General features: G+C 33.8%; 1 protein-coding gene across 1 annotated transcript in view; it reads right to left on the reverse strand.

Moving 5' to 3' along the window:
* LOC128983606 (uncharacterized) overlaps positions 1 to 21,056 on the reverse strand; it is a 43,565-nt gene that overhangs the window by 15,258 nt on the left and 7,251 nt on the right. The window contains exons 4-11 of the mRNA XM_054402969.1: positions 14,343 to 14,694; positions 13,385 to 13,592; positions 13,109 to 13,271; positions 12,293 to 12,505; positions 11,281 to 11,647; positions 9,970 to 10,120; positions 8,772 to 8,875; positions 5,030 to 5,237 (exon numbers count right to left, since the gene is read on the reverse strand). Coding sequence (XP_054258944.1) covers positions 5,030 to 5,237; positions 8,772 to 8,875; positions 9,970 to 10,120; positions 11,281 to 11,647; positions 12,293 to 12,505; positions 13,109 to 13,271; positions 13,385 to 13,592; positions 14,343 to 14,694 — 1,766 coding nt within the window. The remainder of the gene's footprint in view (positions 1 to 5,029; positions 5,238 to 8,771; positions 8,876 to 9,969; positions 10,121 to 11,280; positions 11,648 to 12,292; positions 12,506 to 13,108; positions 13,272 to 13,384; positions 13,593 to 14,342; positions 14,695 to 21,056) is intronic.

Consider the following 21,056-nt stretch of genomic DNA (forward strand, 5'->3'; position numbering starts at 1 on the left):
AAAGGGAGGTACATATATCCAATACAGTGTAAGTTTGATTTTTCCTTCATCACGTCGCATCAGTTCATATGGTACTTCTGTGCCAATGAATAACCCTCTAGCACAGTTTTGAGAAATTGGTTGTGGGATTACTGTTAAAGCTGGAATTCCTTGACATGGGGGATGTCAGTTAGTTGTATCAGCCTTATCAATTACATAAAGTAGTCAATTTTATCTCACTACGGAACGTTAAGTGTAGTGGAATATACTTGAAGTGAAGTTGGCTTTTATTCTTGAACTGTTAGGGGCCTCCTCGTTTATATGGTCGTGCGGCTTCGCATTGGCAACAAATAATGCAAATGACATAGCAATGTGGCATTTCCAAAAAGGAAAACATATTTTAATTGGCTGTTATACTAAATATTGACGTTTACATGCATTGTTAAACACCGTATCCTATAAAGGAAGATGTGATCTAGTTTAATAGAAATATGGCCTTTCTGTAATGACAGTAGCTGCTTATATAGTATTTACTCATTGGGTAATTTTTACAGCCAAAATATCGTGTTATTTTCAATAATGTTACCAACCCAGTGGGCCACGGTCCGTGATATATAGGTCACTGCAAATAATTTGTCAAGATATGTACCATTTTTGGCAAGGTTTCTGTGTTTGGATGCTATTAGACACGTTAAGAGCACAACAAAATTCTTCTGCATATGAATTATCTTTGGAGAAATATATAAGAAGAATTAAAAAATGTCACAATGCGAGTTTGAGCATTTTGTTTTTTTTAGGCTGCTGCTCAGTGCTCAGTGCACTTTAAGAATATATTTTTTAGAGATAAATTAAATTGTTTTTGTGGCTGAGTAGCGCTAGTAAACATGCAGAACACTTTTTGTTAATCTAATAACATTCAAAGGCTCTCTAAGAGTTCAAGTCCTTATTTGTACATACATATCTATATTATGTTTTCACTAAGCTGAATGAATACATCGAAGTAACGTCAAAACGTAACGTGAAAAGTCTGCAGTATATTGCAGTTTTCCAGCTTAATGACTTTCTAAATCATGCACATATTTCTACATAATATAGTAAAATGTTTTATCCAGTTGCTGTAAACTACTATTAATTTAACAAAATATGTACACGGCTCAAATGGACATCTTGCCCTTCTGCAATTGTATTATTTTGTATTGTATTTGTATTTAAGACGTCTAGTACATCAGATGCACTAATAGCAACAACACATAATACACCTGTATTGAAGGACTCTACAGTTGAAGCCTAGAGTGAATGGCCTATTAAATTGCTTAATAGACACCCAGGTTGTACATCAAGCTTTGTAAACTTGAATTTTGTTCAGTTAAACAAAATTAAAATGTAAAATGAAAGTGGGCTTAGTGGACAAGTATCACTAGCTGCTTCTAATATGAAATCAAATGTCCACGGGTTTGTTAAAATCAACCTAAATCTGTTGAATCACAATTACAACAATTTTAAGTTGACTTTTCTTGAAGATCTTTGTACTGATGTTCTAATCGGACATGATATCATGAAACTCCACTCTAATATACAGGTTTGGTTTGGAGGTGAGAAACCTCCCCTGTTGGTGTGCTCCTGTGTCAAAGTTGAACCACCCAAACTATTCTGCAATTTAACTCCAGATTGTAAGCCGATAGCCACAAAATCACGACGTTACTCAGATGAAGACATGCAATTTATAAAACAATGAGTGGAAAAGCTACAGACTGAGGAGATCATTGAACCTAGTTCGTCACCTTGGCGTGCACAAGTGTTGGTTGTTACAAACGACAAAGGGAAGAAGCGACTGTGTGTGTTGACTATTAGCAAACGATAAACAAATTTACTCTTTTAGTCGCCTATCCCTTACCAAACATAGATGATCTAGTATCCACTGTAGCGACGAACAAGGTTTTCAGTGCCATTGATCTAAAGCAAGCATACTATCAAATACCAATTTCTGACGAAGAGAAGAAGTACACTGCTTTTGAGGCTGCTGGCCGTCTTTTTCAATTCAGAAGAATCCCATTTGGTGTAACCAATGAGGTGGCTTGTTTTCAAAAGACCATGGACCAAATCATTAGAAAAGAAAAACTGAATGGAGTTTATGCCTATCTGGATGATTTGACCGTATGTGGAAAGGATGAAAAGGATCATGATGAGAATCTAAGAACATTTTTAGATGCTGTAACTAAGTACGGACTTGTAATCAACAATGAAAAGAGCAAGTTCAACCAGTCTTCAATAACTTTGTTGGGTCATTTAGTTTCCCATAACTCTATTCGCCCTGATCCAGTACGGCTAGAACCTCTACTGTCACTTCCTGTGCCCAATGACCAAGTTTCACTAAAGCGAGTCCTAGGATTTTTCGCTCACTATTCAAAATGGATACATCGGTTTTCTGATAAAATAAGAAACCTGACACAAGTCAATTCTTTTCCTTTGTCACAGGAAGCGGTTGCAGATTTTGAAGCCCTCAAACTTGACATTGCAAATTCAGTAATTACTCCTAGGAATGGGCAAGAGCCACTGGTAGTGGAGACTGACGCATCTGACCTAGCCGTGGCAGCAACTTTGAGTCAAGATAATCTGCCAATCGTTTTTTTCTCACGGACTCTAAACAAATATGAGAAGCTGTATTCAGCTGTTGAAAAAGAAGCCGTTGCCATTGTTGAAGCCCTTCGAAAATGGAAACCATTTCTTATCGGTCATTTATTTTTGGCAAGAGGCATACAAGCAAAATCAAGAACGACAAAGTTATGAGGTGGCGACTAGAGCTAACACCTTACCAATATGAAATAGTGTAACGACCTGTTAGGGAGAATGTGAAAGCAGATACCCTCTCTCGGGCATGTGCGGTTCGCTGGGACAATGTAAGTTGTTTGAATTACACAAATCTCTCTGCCATCCAGGAGTCACTCGAAAGTATCATTGGATTAGAACTAAAAATCTAAACTACACTCTGGATGATGTAAAAAGAATGACGTCAGCTTGTCAAACATGTGCAGAAAGTGGAACCAAGATTTCACCAACTCCAAGGAAAATTGATAAAGGCAACCACTCCCTTCGAACGTCTAAATATTGACTCTAAGGGCCCCCTTCCATCAATAACAAGAAACCGTTACCTTTTAACCATGGTGGATGAGTATTCTCGTTTTGTATTTGCTTACCCCTGTAAGGACATTAGTTCAGCAACAGTAATCAAATGTTTTTCAGATCTATTTTTTATGTTTGGAGCCCCGTCCTTTGTACATTCAGATAGAGGTTCATCTTTTATGTCGCGTGAGCTGACGGACTTTTTTCACAAGTATGAAGTAGCTACGAGTCATACGACACCTTATAACCCTAGATGGAACTCTCAGATTGAACGCTTTAATGGAACAATATGGCGAACCATCCTACTAGCTTTAAAAACCCACAACCTGCCAGTTGCTGCATGTGAAGAAGTATTACAGGAGGCTCTTCACTCAGTCAGATCTCTTTCATGCACTGCGACAAACTGCACACCGCACGAAAGATTCTCTATACATAGCAGCTAACTACCAATGGAGACTCCTTACCATCTTGGCTATCTGCTCCTGGTCCTGTCCTGCTTAGAAAGTTTAAAAGATCTAATAAATATGATGACCCTGTGGAGCCAGTTCAACTTTTGGAATAAAATCCGCAGTACGCTCTCGTCAGAAGAAGAGATGGGTCAGAATCACAAGTATCCCCGAGACATCTTGCACCCGCTGGCCTACCTCCTGGTGATCTACCTCCTGAAGACAACACTCCTGAGAGAGAGAATGTTGAAAATATAAATGCAGACATTGACCACAATGAAGTTCAAAATGAAACTCAACAAACGGCATCTCAGACCCCAACTTCAGAGGCAGCTGTGGGGGAACTACGTCCAAAGAGGAATGTCAAGCCTCCATCTAAAGGATTACATATATTATACATACCTTGAAAAATATTGGGGGAGAATGTGGTGATGTGGACATTATAACCTGATAATATTAATTTGATTTGTTTGTAAATATTGTATTTGTTCTTAACTAAAACTTGGTTGTAATTTTGAATGAATAAAAGCCATACTTTTGGTTTACTAAGTCTTTCTTAACATTATTACACAATCAAAGATTTATCCAATGATTGAAAACATGTATGACAATAATCTCATGAACCTATGATGATCTGTCTAGAATAATATGATAAAATATAGGCAAAAGTGGTGAAAAAGGCAGACACCAACCCGTAAAATAGATATAAGATAGTTCAATAAGAAATAATTGTAAGAGTTACTGTGATAAAAGGATTTAAAATCAGAAAATAACATTGCAAATACTTCTTTTGGACAATTCAGTAATTCCCAATAAATTTGTGTTGTTTAAAATACAATTTAAAGCTGTTTCATTAAAAAATTACTATCCATATGGCCAAACTGTAAACAAATCTGTGGAGAGATCTTTAAAGGTTTCTGGGGCAGAGCCCTAAGGGAATTTACTTCGTTTTTCTTTTGATAACTCATCTACAGAAAAAGACCTTTCTTTGGACACCCCTACCATGTTTCTACGCCCAGCCGTTCTCTCAAATTTGTGGAGACAAAGTTTCCAATTAAATATTTAGATTTCCTCATGTTAATCTTATGGGAGAAAACCCAACTTTGATGGAAGATCCTGCCCAAACTAATAAAGTTTCAAAAAATGAAAAACACTTTGCAAAACTACAGATCAGGGCCATTTCTTTGTCATTTTAGTCATCAAAATCGGTCCAAAAATGAAGAAGGAGTTCTGTTTACAAAAATCGGCTTAGCGTATTATATATAGATAGATATATATATATAGATTGTTTAGAATTTGGTGTCTCAAAAGAGAAAAATATTCGGAATGCTTTTGAAGACGATGTGCTAGTGTGGGAAGTGTAAAATTGTATTATACATTTAGTTTCTTGCTGTGAATCACTGACTAAATCCTGCTGTTTCTTATAGATTAATGCAGAAAGTAGTACAAAGTTAGTCATACAAAAAGTGATATGTTCTACTCACCTGTGGCAAGGGTTGTAATGTTGAAAATCCTGACCTCAGGAGGTGAAGTATGTAACGTTACTTCTATTTCATAATGAGATGCAGGTAACAGATCTGTAATATTTATGATATCTCTGGTATCATGTAAATATAACCTAGTCTTTGTTGATGGACTTATAGGTTTTTTAAAACAAGGAACATCATCGGGACAACCTTCTCTGCCTAAACACTGAAACAAAGATACAAACCACATTTATGTTAGGTATTGTGTTTTGTGATAAGCAATCAATTCAGATAGTGCAACTATCTGAACCATGACAGTGTTTTTGTGATTTTAAAATTAAGTTTGAGTTACTGGGTTTGGTGCTTAAAACTCTTCAGAATAATACTAATAATTACCAAGTAGGACGTCTTTACACTTGTATGATGTAGCTAGTTCAAGAGGTGATGGTGCCAATTTCTGACAGGTTATGGTTATTATGATAGTTCCAGAAATGAGTCCTATTAAAAAAAGGTGTCTTTTCCATTTTTCCAAATTGTTGAGAAAATGTGAAATACCGTTACGCTATATGTTCATTCTTATCTTTTAAGGAATACCCTATCACTTTGAAGGCCTATGGGGCAAGGCCCGAGGAGACTCGGCGCTCAGGAGACGCAACGCTCCTGGCCAACTAATAGTTATTATATTCCTTACAGATTTATTATATAGTCCTTAAAATAGTTGAGCAGTAAAATAATTTGCATATCCTTTTCTTTGAAGGCTCGTGGGTAGAGCCTCGATTAGTATACAGCAATGGTCTTATTTATCTCTGTGGTCTAATTATCTCTACGGATCTCGCCTATTGGGTCTGATGATGATTGGAGTGTCCAATCAAAATCGATCACCACTTGCCATCTTCTGTATACAGGGGGGCTGAAAAGTAACTTGCACTCCTCTTAACTTTTCAACCATTAGAGATATTTGAAATCTGTTTGTGGCAACCTTATTAGCTATGAATGTAGTAATTAATGCTAGTTAATTAGCTATGAAGGGCTATAATTATGGTCAATTTTGCAAATTTTGCCCTTAGGGGTTAGTGGGGGTAGGGGGTAGCTCAAAATTTTCAAATGACAAGTATAGTCGAGTTTGGTATCACTTTAAAGGTCTTGACGAAACATACAAATCGACATAAAGAAAACCAAAATCGGCCTACTAATAATAAAATGGCACCCAAAAACGTTTTAAACCCAAAATAACCATGAGGGTGGCTTAAAATTAACTTGCACTCCCTTTAACTTTCTACTATTTGAGATATTTGAAATCGGTTTGCGGCAACTTGTTTGGTAATGAAGGGCTACAATAATAATGGTCAGTTTTGAAAATGTTGCCCTTAGGGGTAGCGGTGGTAGGGGGTAGCTCAAAGTTTTCAAATAGCAAGTATAGTCAAGTTTGGTATCATTTTACAGGTCTTGACGAAACCTAACAATTAACATAAAGAAAATAGAAATCGGACCATTAATAACAAAATGGCAGTTCAAAATTACTTTTAATAACCATTGTCTTATTTTTTTTAGCTGTTATTTTTTTATTAAAGGTCCAATTTATATTTTCTTTATGTTAATTTTTATGTTTCGTCAAGACCTGTAAGATGAAACCAAAATCGACTATACTTGCTATTTGAAAATTTTGAGCTACCCCTAACCCTCGCTACCCCTAAGGGCAAAATTTTCAAAATTGACCATAATTATTGTAGCCCTTCATATCCAAACAAGTTGCCGCAAACCGATTTCAAATATCTCAAATAATTAAAAAGTTAAAGGGGGTGCAAGTTAATTTTTTAAGCCACCCTCATGGTTATTTGGGTTTAAAACGTTTTAGGGCGCCATTTTATTATTAGTTGGCTGATTTTGGTTTTCTTTATGCAGATTTGTATGTTTCGTCAAGACCTGTAAAGTGATATCAAACTCGACTATACTTGTCATTTGAAAATTTTGAGCTACCCCCTACTAAGGGCAAAATTTGCAAAATTGACCATAATAATTATAGCCCCTCATAGCTAAGAAGGTTGCCACAAACAGATTTAAAATATCTCTAATGGTTGAAAAGTTAAGGGGGGTGCAAGTTACTTTTCAGCCACCCTGTATTTACCGTCTTGTGAGTAACAGTATAAGCGTAAATATATGTTTTAAGTGTTATAAGACGTATCTTTATTTACTTTCCGAAAATCACAGAGTAAATAAACTAACCTCATAGTTCTTAGAATATTTTTATATTCAATCAGCTGTTGGTTATAACAAATTATATCGCACTAAAACAAACTAAAGATTTTATAGACTGTTCAAAAAAATAAATTAGAACATCTAGTATTTTACTATGTATATTTAAATTATCTATCATCCCCTTACCGAATAAATGACCGTATCAATGATTATAGCATTACACATGTATAAATAAGTCAACCCTACGTATGTCATTTCATGTTCATCCAAATGCTGAATTTGTGTCGAAAACTCTGAATGTTTGCAGCTGCTACGTTAAGCAAATGGAATTATACCAAAAGCTAGTGTAAAACGTTAGCGTCGGCTGCTAGACTTTTAAAAATTTAAAACTTAATTATCAAAATACTGCAACCCTAAATTAAAATGATTGCTTCGACATTCCCTAGTTCTCAAAATTATCTTTCTTTCAACACAAAAATTATGAAAGTCCACTAAGTGGTTGATTCAGAATCGTGAATTAAAAAAACCCTGCCACGTTTTAATGTATTTTAATATACAGGGTGAGTTTCTACTGACCGTGTTAACTTCGCCAGTGGGTTCTACTCACTAAAAGGAACAAAAAAGTTTATGGGAAGGTATGTCCGAAAATCCATATTTATCCAGATATCCGCCATTTTGTTTTTATAGAAAAATATTTTTATCTATGAAGTTTTTTATTCGATGATTATGAAACTTGGTAAATATGTTACCATACACAAGACCTATAATAGAAAAAATAATAAAGTTGTTCCGATGGTAAATTTCAAAATGGCGGCCGTTTGAATTTTTCTAACTTAAATAACTCGAAAACGGCTAATTCTATGAAAAAATGTCAAGAATACTTTTTTTTAGCATTTTTAATTTCCTATCAAACGATACCAAGATCAAAAAGATCGGACAAAAGATTACTGAAATATAGCGGGTTTTGTGTAAAAATAAGGCAAAGTTAGTCGGGGAACCCTTAATTTTTGCCTTATTTTTAAACAAAAACCGGTTTATTTCAGTAATCTTTTGTCCGATCTTTTTGATCTTGGTATCGTTTGATAGGAAATTAAAAATGCTAAAAAAAAGTATTCTTGACATTTTTTCATAGAATTAGCCGTTTTCGAGTTATTTAAGTTAGAAAAATTCAAACGGCCGCCATTTTGAAATTTACCATCGGAACAACTTTATTATTTTTTCTATTATAGGTCTTGTGTATGGTAACATGTTTACCAAGTTTCATAATCATCGAATAAAAAACTTCACAGATAAAAATATTTTTGTATAAAAAACAAAATGGCGGATATCTGGGTAAATATGGATTTTCGGACATACCTTCCCATAAACTTTTTTGTTCCTTTTAGTGGGTAGAACCCACTGGCGAAGTTAACACGGTCAGTAGAAACTCACCCTATATGATGACGATGATGATGATTATGATAATATGACTTTTTAAACTTGATTAAAATACATTATAGTCTGCGGATTATAATTAATAAGAGAATACATTGCACATTAACAAAAACAGTCATTATGATCTTACTCGAACATCAACGAGGACAATTGCTAGCTTCATGTCTTCAGCCATCGTAATGGTAATGGAGTCATTATATATAGTTTTCACAAACTGAAGATTACCAGGAGTAGCTGAAAAAAAATCAGCTTTATATCAACTTTTAGTAACTTATGAACATAAGATAATGATTCAAATATAAAAAATAAATCTAATTTAAACCTTAAAAGCAACAATTTTAGATCTGTACTACTGCAATATATTTGAAAAACGTCAGACACATATAATTAAAAAGCTTGTTTAACGAGAGGTTGCAATGACTACTTCTACTTCATGAAAGAAAAATCATAAGCATATTTTGACAAACCTTTCATTATGAAAATAAATTAAAAATTTTAACACAGGAACGAATAATGTCTTCTTTTGTTGCATCAGCAAGATACTTATAACTCTACCATAATATGGGTTATTGTGTTATGTGGTAGCTACAAAATTTAAAATGTACTTTTTGTGTAAAAAGTACTTTTGCTGCATTCGGGCCGACAGTTAGCATGAAACGTGCTATTAGCCCAGGAGATATTTGTGCCCCCCTTCCTTGCAGGAGAATTTATATTTTCTTTGCACCCCTGGGCCCATTTACTAAAGCGGCTCTAGTGGCTGAAATCCTGTACTTCACACAAGCGTTTGTCTTGAATCCATCTATTTTCCACACAGACATTAAACTAACATTTACAGAGATACTTAAGAGTATTATGAAGTTAGTAAACTAAACAAGTTGTTTGTGTATTGTATCTTAAAAATTTACATTATTACGAGAAATTTCTGTAACCTTAAGGTTTTCAAACGCCGTTTTTACAAATAACAGCTCTTCTTCCTCAGGTGAATAAATGTGTGAGACTATGTGTGAATAAGCAGACAGTTCAAACACAATGTTGTGATATTAGCCAAATAATTGACAATTATACCCTTTCTCCTCTTAAGCTAACATTACCCTTTGGTCATTTTGGTTGATATACAGTAGTTGCATGAACACAGTGGCATAAAAATATATCTCATGGCACCCTTGGCTGAGTGTGAGGGATATAGAATGACACCCTCGTCAATGAGAAGCCTAAAACGTCATTTAAATGCTGCACAAATGTCAATGAACTAGTGATGATGTGTTCCACCACCCTCCTACTCTACCACTGCAGAATCCTTGGACGGTATACATATTTTTAAAGATTACCATCATGGGGTTCATGTTTTTCCTCTTCTCCCATACAAACAGCAGTTTGGAACTTGGTGCCTAGACACAAGTTTTTACAATTAACTTTCGCACAAGGGTTTTCTTTTGTTGGTTGAAGAGATGAATGAACTGCCTTGATTCCATTCGGAGTCTGAAATAATAATGATACATTAATATAGCTTTAATGACAAGCAAATATAAGTAAAGTATTAAAGTATTAACCTATATTGAAAGTAATACATTTTACCGATTTTTCTCAGTGCTTGGCAGTAAATCGTAACATAAAAAAATATTCCAGTGTACATTAACCCTAGAGTGGTGTCTTCCGATGACGTAATATTTTCAAGTTCCTGGTCCCCCGCTAGGGTGCAGGACTTGTGTCTCCTGCTACCTTCCTACCTTGACTCAAGTCTATCACCAGACGCGAGGGCGTAATTTTGAGGTTATAGATTCGTCTGCAATTGTGTACTTCGGTCCCATACACCGAAGACACCTAAATTGAATAATAGTACTGTATATAATGTAATTATATGTATAATACTATTATTTACTACTTTTATATAACGTAAAATTATATAATTGTAACCATTTTACACAGTTTCTATCTTGTATTTCCATAGTTATTTACATACAATATTTTTTAAATACGCAAACGGCCTCACAGTCCGAAGACACCAAAGGCATAGGCTCATCAAGGCTTTATCAAACGTTAAAAATAGACAGAATTCTGATGGATCATGTTTTTTTACATTAATTAGTCCATAAACTTTCATAATACATCAGTAAAGGTTTTAGTAATTGAAAAAAAGTATTTTTTAAATGTTTTATTTTATCAACTAAGATAAATCTATTAGTTCTTTAAAACATATTTTACGGAAAGTAAATAAGAGAAACGTCTTATAACACTTAAAATTAAAAAAAAAAATTATAAGATGATAATACGTTTATAAGACGTATCTCTTATAAACGTATTTATAAGAGATACGTTATAAGTGTTATAAGACGTTTCTCTTATTTACTTTCCATAAATTTAATAACACGTACAATGCTGATCAAGAAGTTATTTAACATATTTTACTAACTCTCAGAGGGGTTTTATTTCACGATAAACCCCATAAAAATGTAAACATATATGGGAGTAATAATTCTACACAGTTTTATCTTTTATGATTATAGTTATATAACTACATAACTATAGTATATACAAAAAGTTAAAAAATACCGAAAACGGTCTCACAGACCGAAGACACTAAATGTGTGATCAAAATCAAGACCACTCTAGGGTTTTAACTTTATTTTTTTATTACTTACCAATAATATATGCTTTGAAGTAAAAAGTTGTTTCGCAACAGTAATGTTATATTTTGGCGAAGTGTACAAAGATCTAGACTGCCAGTCTGTCCAATAAAGTTCGTTATTCAAAAGAGTTATTGCGAACAAATGCAAGGATGTTGTCGGTGATGACAAAAAGACAACTTCTCTATGTGATCCATCATAAGAGGTTTTATAAATGGTTCCAATTTTCCCATCTACATAGTAAATTTGTTTGGATGGGATATCAAGCGTGATTCCATTTGGCCATATGTGATCATAATCAATGATAACTTTACGCTCTTTTCCATTCAAAGTTGAGCGTTCAATTTTTGGCGTATCACCCCAATCTGTCCAGAACAACAACCTGGAAATGCACCATGCAGTTAAGTAAATGCACTAGTTAATAAATAAGTTATCTTATATAAATATTAACTAAAATAAAGCTCAGGATGGTTACAAACTGAGATTCAAAATAACAACTTAAACAATTGTCAAACGTTTAATACAGTATCCAAGATTGGCATTCTGTAAAACAGGTGTTGAGGTATACGATCAACTCAAGGAGACCACTATTGGTATATCGGAAACGTTGAGAATTAGAGAAAACCTTAAATGGGGGACATTCCTTTATTTTTCGGGGTAGTCAAAAATATAAATTTAGCTTTTCGAAATTAAGCAAATGGTGGCTAACCTTGAAATGTCTAAACAGACAAACAAATCACATCCGGTTTGTATAATCTTTTTTTTATTTTGTACAGAGATTGTGTTCCTTAATTTAACTAATTTGGCACACCTATCGGTGTTTTGTGGTTTTACAATGTATCAATTCATTTTTTTATAACTTCAGGTGACCGTTTTAGTTCAAAGAAGGGTTTGGCTCCAAATCAGTCCAATGTTTACCTCCTTTAAGTCATTGAAATAAATATGTCGCAAACAAATTGTAAATGTACTCAATCAGATAATAATTTATGGTGAAATAATAAATTTATTTAATTTTAAAAAGTATTACCCTTCAAGCGGGTCAACAGCGATATCTCGTGGCTTGTCTAGGTCTGTGTCGAAGAGGATGAGATGTTTGGAGCCGTCTAGTTGGGCTGCCTCCACAGTGTCATGTTCAGTGTCCGTCCAGTAGATGACGTCATGTACCCAGTCTACAGTCAGACCATCGCAAGTATGTGGCGAAGCCACCACAGACTTGTTGTTTAATTGGTCCAGAGGAGCCCTGACACAACAATTTATCTCAGTATCTAAACCAACCCTGTTTAAGCTTAAATTATGCATCGCCACATTTGATACTTGAGTAACTCTTACAAGTGAAACAACAAACTGTATTTTATTTTAAAATCAATCACAAATGTTCATTTGGCAGAAGCAGTGGTGTAGTTGTAGGTTTTTCCACTCCTTAAAAAACTACAGTGCAGTAGTATAATTTCAGAATTAAAATAAAAAAAGCTATATTAAGACGAAACAGCAGTGATATAGCTATTAATAATAGTTATTTTCTTTTTTATCAGGATCAATGAATCAAGGGATACACTGTAATTTTTAGTTCATAGTTAGTGACACTAGTTCTTATCTTGACAATCAAACAAAATTGAACAGTTATTTGACATTTTATCATAGGATAAATTAAATTATGTTGATGTAAAATGTTATTTTTCACATTTTAAAGAAAAGACATAGGCTATAATGAATTTAAGTCAATATACTGATAACTTTTAAATATTCTATATGGTACTGATAGCTTAAAGAGGAAAATCAATCAGAATTTATCGATACGAGTTATCATATTTACTTACCAAATAAATGAGTTAAACATAGTTACCTGTATATTTTATGCTCCATCACATCACTCCAAAATACCAAACCCTTTTTAAAATGATATCCAAGTGATATAGCTGCCTTTGTAGTGTCTATGAGTGGTTCCAAATCATGACCATCCATAGATAAACGGTTAATAGTTAGCCTCCAAGAGACCAAAAGGTAGCCTGTTGAAATAGAAAAAAAGTTTAGTACGGGTAATGTATAATGCGTGTAAATGTGTTTTAATCTAGTTTTTAAGAGCAAAAATCAGCCATCATTAAAGTTTTGTTGCAATTACCTTCTTCAATGCACGTCTTGCCATCAGCCGCCAGTTTGTATCCAAAAGCACATATGCAGGTTGGGGTGAGATCTCTACCGACTAGACAGTGATGGGTACACTGACTGTTACTGTTGCTGCAGGGATCCTGCACTGTCTGGGGCAGGGCTGGCTGTAGACTGGCATGGACCGCCTTCAACCCCATCATTCGCTCTAAAATCCCTCGCAACTGAAATAATAAAAAAAACTAATTAAAATACTTAAAGATTATAAGTAATTAAAGCGTTTATTCAATTAAAACAAAAGGGTAAGGTAGGTTTAATAGTACACGTTGCATTGCTACAAAATTGTACTAGGTATTAGTTTTTCCACAAAATTGTCTAAGTTTTGTTTATAAATCAGTTGAAAAATTACGATAACAGAGATTATTGCAATTTTCTTTTCATTTTAAGACTCTTTGTTTTGACTTTCATTAGGTTCGGTGTATTCATTATGTCTTTGGGTGAACAAGCTATAGATTTGTAAATATCTGACTAGTTGATATGTCAATATATGCTCTTTTCAATTTTTTCTGTATATCCAAGCCATTTTTTTATATTTTTGTGAACGGTCAAACTCTGGTCCTTATACTATTCTTAGGTTGACCTTATTTCTAGATTGTATTATTTATTATTGTCCCTCTCGCTATAGTTCGGTAATGCCTGGGTATAGAAACAATCTCATTTGGAATCAAACCAGTGACCTTCAGATTTGAAGTTAAGCATTATAACCACTTGGCTACCCAGACAATAAGCCTAGATGATGAACTATAAAATTAATAGTTTAAAGTCAGTATTGTGGTATAACTACATTTTAAACTCTTGAAATATAAGTTAAAAGATCTGGAATTTGCCATTAGTTCATCTTGTATAATGATGATAAATGAAGTTCTAAATACAAAGGATAATTTGTATGATTACTTAAAATATTAATAACTTACACCATTCACTTGAAGTACAGTTTCTCTTTGTAATTCGTCTATATTCATTTTAAACAAAGCCCGATGGCGCCAAGAATTCCAATACAATGTGTTTGCGTAGTATGTTAAACCGAAACCTTGTTGAAAATTGTCTGGAGATCTGCTAAGAACTGTAACCTGAGAGCCATCATAGTTGCATGATGATAATGTCGATAAAAATCCATCCAGGATGTAAAGTTTTGATTTAGATAAATCTAATGTTAATCCGTTTGGCCAGTAAATGTTTGAAGAAACAATTGTTTTCATTTTTTTGCCATCAAGCCCTGCTGAGTTGACTCTGGAGTCGTCTCCCCAGTCACTCCAAAATAGAACTCTGAAAATTAACATTTCATTGCAGAGTTTAATTATATTTAAATCAATATACTTTTCCTACAGTCACGTGACAAAGTGGGGTTTCTTGCACTGATTATAGTACAGAAAGCTGCAAGTTTCTGCATTTACCTGCTTTTCCCGCACTGTTTTTACTTTTGCCTCACACCAGTATTCCAACCAAACGATAAAAAAACAGTATGCTTTTATTTTTATTAGGCAAGTAATACATGTACGCTTGAAAATAAGTTGGCAACAGTCAGCTGTTGCAGTGTTTCCCATTTCGTTCAACGCTTGGATTTAACCTAACCTTAAACGTTGAATAAAGATTAGATCATATAATGAATGCGATATTTGAATCAGGGTAAAGATATCTGCAATTTCATGAAAAATACAGGTTATTCCACAAATCTCAAACTTTTTTCAAAAAAGTGGCCGCTATTTTAAAACAGCTAAAGATAATTTTGTTTTGTTTTCACTAAAATGTTTAATTGTAATAGGGCTTTAAAATGATGTATAATGTGATACATGTTTCTTGTTTGTATTTGATATTTCCGAGATTTGAACTAGTATTAGAACACCCTGTATTAAAAAAAAACATTAAGTCTATATTTAGGTTATTATATTATATTAAGCCTAAACTTTTACGTCCATACCGAGTGATTATAAAGAGCTTGCGCTCCTTGCACACTATACGGGTTTTGCTGTATGGTTAAACAACGCATGGGTAATTTTACTTTCTCCCCCTATACCATAGTATATGAAAAAGTATTGTTTTCGTCAACATTTTTCGAGTTTGAGTTTTTGGTGGATGTATCCGTTTTGGATGCCCAGTGTGAAGTGTCTGTGCGCGCGCGCGCGCGTGCGTGTGTGTGCGTGTGTGTGTGCGTGTGCGTGTGTGTGTGTGTGTGTGTTTGTATTCACCAAATAGTGGCATCCTTCACAGGCACACGGCCGTACTGTGGCACCTTCAAAAATTGTGGCACCTTTTTCAGGGTGCCACAGCTAATTCGATCATTTTTGAGGTTTTCCAGCATTAGTACGTCGTTTAAACATCACATGCCACAATTGAGTATTTTTGAACTCGTTGATGTGAGTTTAAGTAGCGCAGGTACACACCGAATTGTGGAACACGAAACCATACAGGTAGCTAGCGCGCCTCGCGCCGTCCGCCGGAACTATAACTTTCCTAATGCTACGTTGCCAATTCTCGCGCCAGCCTACACTCGAAATAGTGGCACCATGCCACAATTCAGTATATATCAACAGTGTGTGGACAGGATGCCACTTAATGAGCTGTAGAGCTTGAGCAGTGTGTAGAACAGTGCAACAAGCAACTAATAAACTAATAATACTATACTGCCACGTACTATAAAACAATTTAAGTACCATAAATAATGTACTTTTGCTCCGAGTGGTGAACAATGTTTTACATTACAAATAATTTGTGTAGTAAATAATAATTTAAATTGATTTACCTAACCCGCCATGTTAAACTTCCCTATCCCAAGCGTGATGTATACAACTTCCTTACTTCTCGAGTGATGTAAAGTATCAAAAACTCACTCGGTGATGTAAAGAAACCCATTTAAATAACATTGAGTGCTTAACTTAAAAAATATAACTCTATGGAGCCAACGATGTTCAACGCTAGAAATCAGCTGTGCGCTTGAATGTTATTATTATACTTTAAAGTATTTTCCTACCTAACCTAGCTTTTGTTAGTAAAAGAACGTTACTGATAGAAGATGAGTGAAATGGATAATGAAAAATATTGTACGTAAACCCATGTTTATTGACGGGTCAGGTAAAATCTTGTACGTTACACGTTACGCAAGAGCGTGCTGTTTACATCACTTAGGTAATACGTTTTCTGTGCTTAGGTGAATTATGCAACTCGCTTCCGCTCGTTGCACAACATTCACCTGCGTGAAGTAAAAACGCTCTTACTACACTTGTAATGTAAATAGCTATTACGCAACCATTAAAAAATTGATTTTTGTTTACAAACATAAATTGGTAACGCAGTTATTTTGTATCAATTGAATTTGTAAACTGAAACGATAACAATGTTTGAGGTTAGAACGCTATATAAGTTGTCCTAGACTGCTTTTTTTATCTTACAAACTATTTCGTGCTGATACATCTATTTTTTTTTTACATTTTAGTCATGTTGACAAAATATTTTGCAATTACATTTCTGAATCAGTCAGTAAAGGTAGATTTCGATGCATCATTGCTGAAAGTTATGTTTTGCTTCTCACTCTCAGAGTATTCCAAAGACATCTAATGTTTCAATCCATGTTCAAATGTTATATGAGGTAAACATATAACCGAATCAATTAAAGTACTTAAATTAAAATACATATTATTATCAACACGCATAATCTAGTTCAGATTATAATATCATCTCACAATCATATTTGTAAAACCTACTGTGGTGTTTTAACCAGTCCCCACTAACAAAAGCATAAAATGAAAGGTCCTAAAGAGGTTAACATTGAGTCATAACAAAAGTAGTTTAAAAGTTGTAACCGTGATACTGTAAATAATTTGATATTGTTAGATATTATACGATCGTTTTACAATTTTGTCAATCTATCTGTTACTTTCATACAAATGTATTTTTATTATTCAATGTTTTGTTTTGTAGAACCTTTAGTATTCTCAACTTTATTAATAACTAGTAGAATACCCGACCTTCGTACGGGGTTGGCATATAAGTAGAACATGATCATTGCAGTGATGGGAGAGGAAACGGTCTAAGAAAATATGGTCTTTTAATTTATACGGTATCCTATAGTGTGGCACACATATACCTATAATAAAAGAATGTGTTTAATGGTATGCACTGTAAACGAAAACCTATCACAATAGTTCCAAACATGTTAATAGGGCAATTTTCTAACATATTTTAGTGAAATTATAATCAGGCAAACGGGAATTGGCTCAGTCTATAGGTTTGCTGGGGCAGGGGGATTATATTACTGTTTACAAACAAATAAATCAAAAGAATATACCCCATAACTCAGGATAAGGGCCTAGGTTGATAGGGCAATATAGAATGTTGATTATTTCCTATATCCATTGAATGATTTATTTTAAAATGAATTATTATAAAAATAAATAAATAATATTACAACATTTCACAAATATTATAACAGACTCAGTATAGTTAGATCATAAACAAATGAAGTACTGTAACTGAAACAATCCTATAATAATGAAATTACATTAACATATGGTTTGACAGCTCCTTTAGGTAATGTTAAATAAATTCAGGCTAGTGACATCATTATTTTAAATTTATAATCCTTACCCTCTCTGTTCTAATATTCGTGCGTTATTTAATAAGGTTTGAACCAGCTGTGTTGAATTGAGAAATCAAAATCAATTTGACAGTTAGTTCTGCTTGTTTACATTTTTTAACTTACTAGGTTTGTTCTTTGTTACCATGGATACCATCAATCAATATTTACTTTTAAATCTCTCATCTCAGATTTTTGAAAGCCCACGGGGCAAAGCCCTAGGTGAATATCGAAGCGGTAATAGTTCTATATGTATCCTAGGAGCTGTAGCTTCATTTGTGTGCAATTTGAGCATAGTCGGATCAGTATTTTTTTAGATTAGCTCATACAAACACACACACAGACACCCCCTCTTCTTTATAATAGTATAGAATATAGAATATAGAATAGAATATAGAATAGAATAGATAGATAGATAAACCTATTTCAACGTACAATATCAGTTTTAGGAAATTCCTAGTAAGGTTGTTAGAAGTATATTGGCATCCGTGAAGTTTGTGTAATGTTTTTTAAAATCACTGTGGGATATATTTAACTTCACTTATTATTTATTTAATATGTTTCTACTTCTTGAAATTCTCAGTTAACTGGGAGGTGGAGCAAACAGTTTGTTCTAAAATGAACTTGAAAATTTTAAACAATCTTTTTCTGTTGGTTTACTCAAAGTATATAATGTTCTACTATGAATGCAAATCTTTAATATAGTCTAAATTTCCAGTCCCACCCTCAAAAACTATGATATTTAACAGTTGAATCTTTATAACGTATAAACACATTATTTTTAATCGGTCATCAAACTGATTCTTGAATTAGTAGTTGCAAGAGTACGCAAAACTGCAGAGAGTCCTTGAAAATGCTTGTGCAATGATATAGTTTTAAATTATAAAAGAAACCCTTCAAAAAATTGTATTTACAGGACCAGAGGACCAATATGCACATGGTATTTCATTTGTATAAGGCAAAAAGTTCAAATCATATTAACTTATGATTGCCAATAGATTTTGGGTTTCCTTAAAACAATTATATAAAACTGTCTGCAAATGTCAATAAAACTGATTTTATAAGAAATTGTAGATTCTTCTGTTGCTCTGTAGGCGACCATTTTGGTTACACAAGGAAGTCCAAACTTATATCTTAGTTTGAACAACGTCATCTTGATTTTACATTGCTCAAGATACATAATCGACACATAGGCTTTAAAAAAAAATAAGTAAAGAAAGTAACTAGTGATGGACCGCGCAGACATAGGAACAGTCTAGACTTGCCTCTTACTGACGTTTTCCAAACGAATATAGAAGTTAGATCTACATTCTTCATTTTAGGCTTGAAATAAATTTGTTTGTGGGTAAGAGCGAATGAGTAAGCATGAACAATAACCCTTCTCCCCGACACGCTACCATACCACAGCATCTTACTAGCAGAGCTCAAGGTCATTGACGTAATTGTAATGAACTAAATTTAGACTTCCACCCCCCAATGTCACCAATGGGCCCTAAAGGTTGGTATGTAACAATTCATGACGGTTGAACAATGGCCTTTAAAATACGCTTTTAATTTGTTTCCTAGCGTTTACCGTATCTTAGAAAAAGTTAGTTAACAATAATTACAAAAACTTGTTGGGCGAAAGAAAAATTCTAAAAAGCTACAAATTAATTTATAATATATGTATCTATATCGTATTAAAGTGTGTTAAAGGTTTAGCGTTTGGCTTACAATGTAAAAATTTTCAAAGTCACAAGATGGTTTCTGAAACTCTTTATACAACTCTCCTTTATTAAAAATTAAAAAAAAAATATTATCCAAGAAATTGAGCTCTTTAGCCACAAAATCCACCGTTTTTTTACTTACCTGACGTAGAAATAAAAACAGTAGCAGCCGACGAACTTTGTTATGGCATATTTAAAAACTCATTTAAAAGTACCGACTTTATTTCAAGATTTAAAATAGAAAATATAAACTTTTGAGCTTTTAATTAGAACCAATAGTGTCCTAGACTAATTGACATCTTTCACACGAAGTGTCAACGATTTACCTTTAGTCTAAATGTCAAGTTATTTTGAAGCTGGACATTGAGTTTTGGTGCCGTTTTCATTGGCATCTACCACTTCTAACCTGCACTAAGATGGCGGACCTGGCTTCAACTGCTTGTATGTTAGTTATATAGATGTGCTCCATCTATTGGTCTTATGTGATCGTTGATTTAAACTAACGGAATTCTGATGAAAATTTGATCATGAATTATTAGCAGTTTTGCAGGATGATTAACAATAGTTTTTTTTTTTTTTTTTTTTTTTTTTTTAAATTGCTTGTTAGTTGGCAACAAATCTTAGAGATGTGTATACATTTTTTAGGACAAAATTGAATTAGCAGATGCCATGGTAAAGAAGCGTACTAGAAAAAGTTACTGTCGCCTCATCCAATTTTTACAGCAGTCAGCTGTTGACATGCTAGGCGAGCAACCGCGACAGTGAGGACGGGGAACAGCTGATTTCATGTTCCTAGTTGGCAAATTGTCTGCTAGCTACTAACGTACACATGCATAAGCCATCAGCGGTAGCACCAGTAGCCTCAATGAATATAAACACTTGTGTTAAGGTTTAAATACAGTAGTCAATGTTATTACTGAATTTGATACTATACATATTGTTACTAATATATGAAATGGAGAAAAACGTTACCTTAAAAATACAAAATTTCCCAATTTATATCCAGACCTTTTTAAATAGCTTAGAAAACAAATAATTTAGTATATCAAAGTGTTTTTGTACGGTTATTGGTAACAGGACAAATTCAATAATTGTAAATTTAAAATTCCCTTGTTATTCATATAAAGAATATTGTAAAATGTTGTAGTTTGCTTGTTTATGGATATATTTTGATCAAACTTGGCAAATTTATTCAAACAATTACAAAACTATTTGGATCATGAACGGTACTCTAGTTTTCCCAAGGTAGGACACGTGAATTGGAATTTTTGCGTTACAGGCACAATGACAGTAAGAATCAAACAAACGTACAGATATATACACAAGACTCGTTTCGGCTATCTTATTATATA

The sequence above is a fragment of the Macrosteles quadrilineatus genome, unplaced genomic scaffold (genome assembly GCF_028750875.1).
Source record: "Macrosteles quadrilineatus isolate MER2022 unplaced genomic scaffold, UCM_ALF_1.0 Scaffold_1__1_contigs__length_201487025, whole genome shotgun sequence".
Classification (NCBI taxonomy): Eukaryota; Metazoa; Arthropoda; class Insecta; order Hemiptera; family Cicadellidae; genus Macrosteles; species Macrosteles quadrilineatus.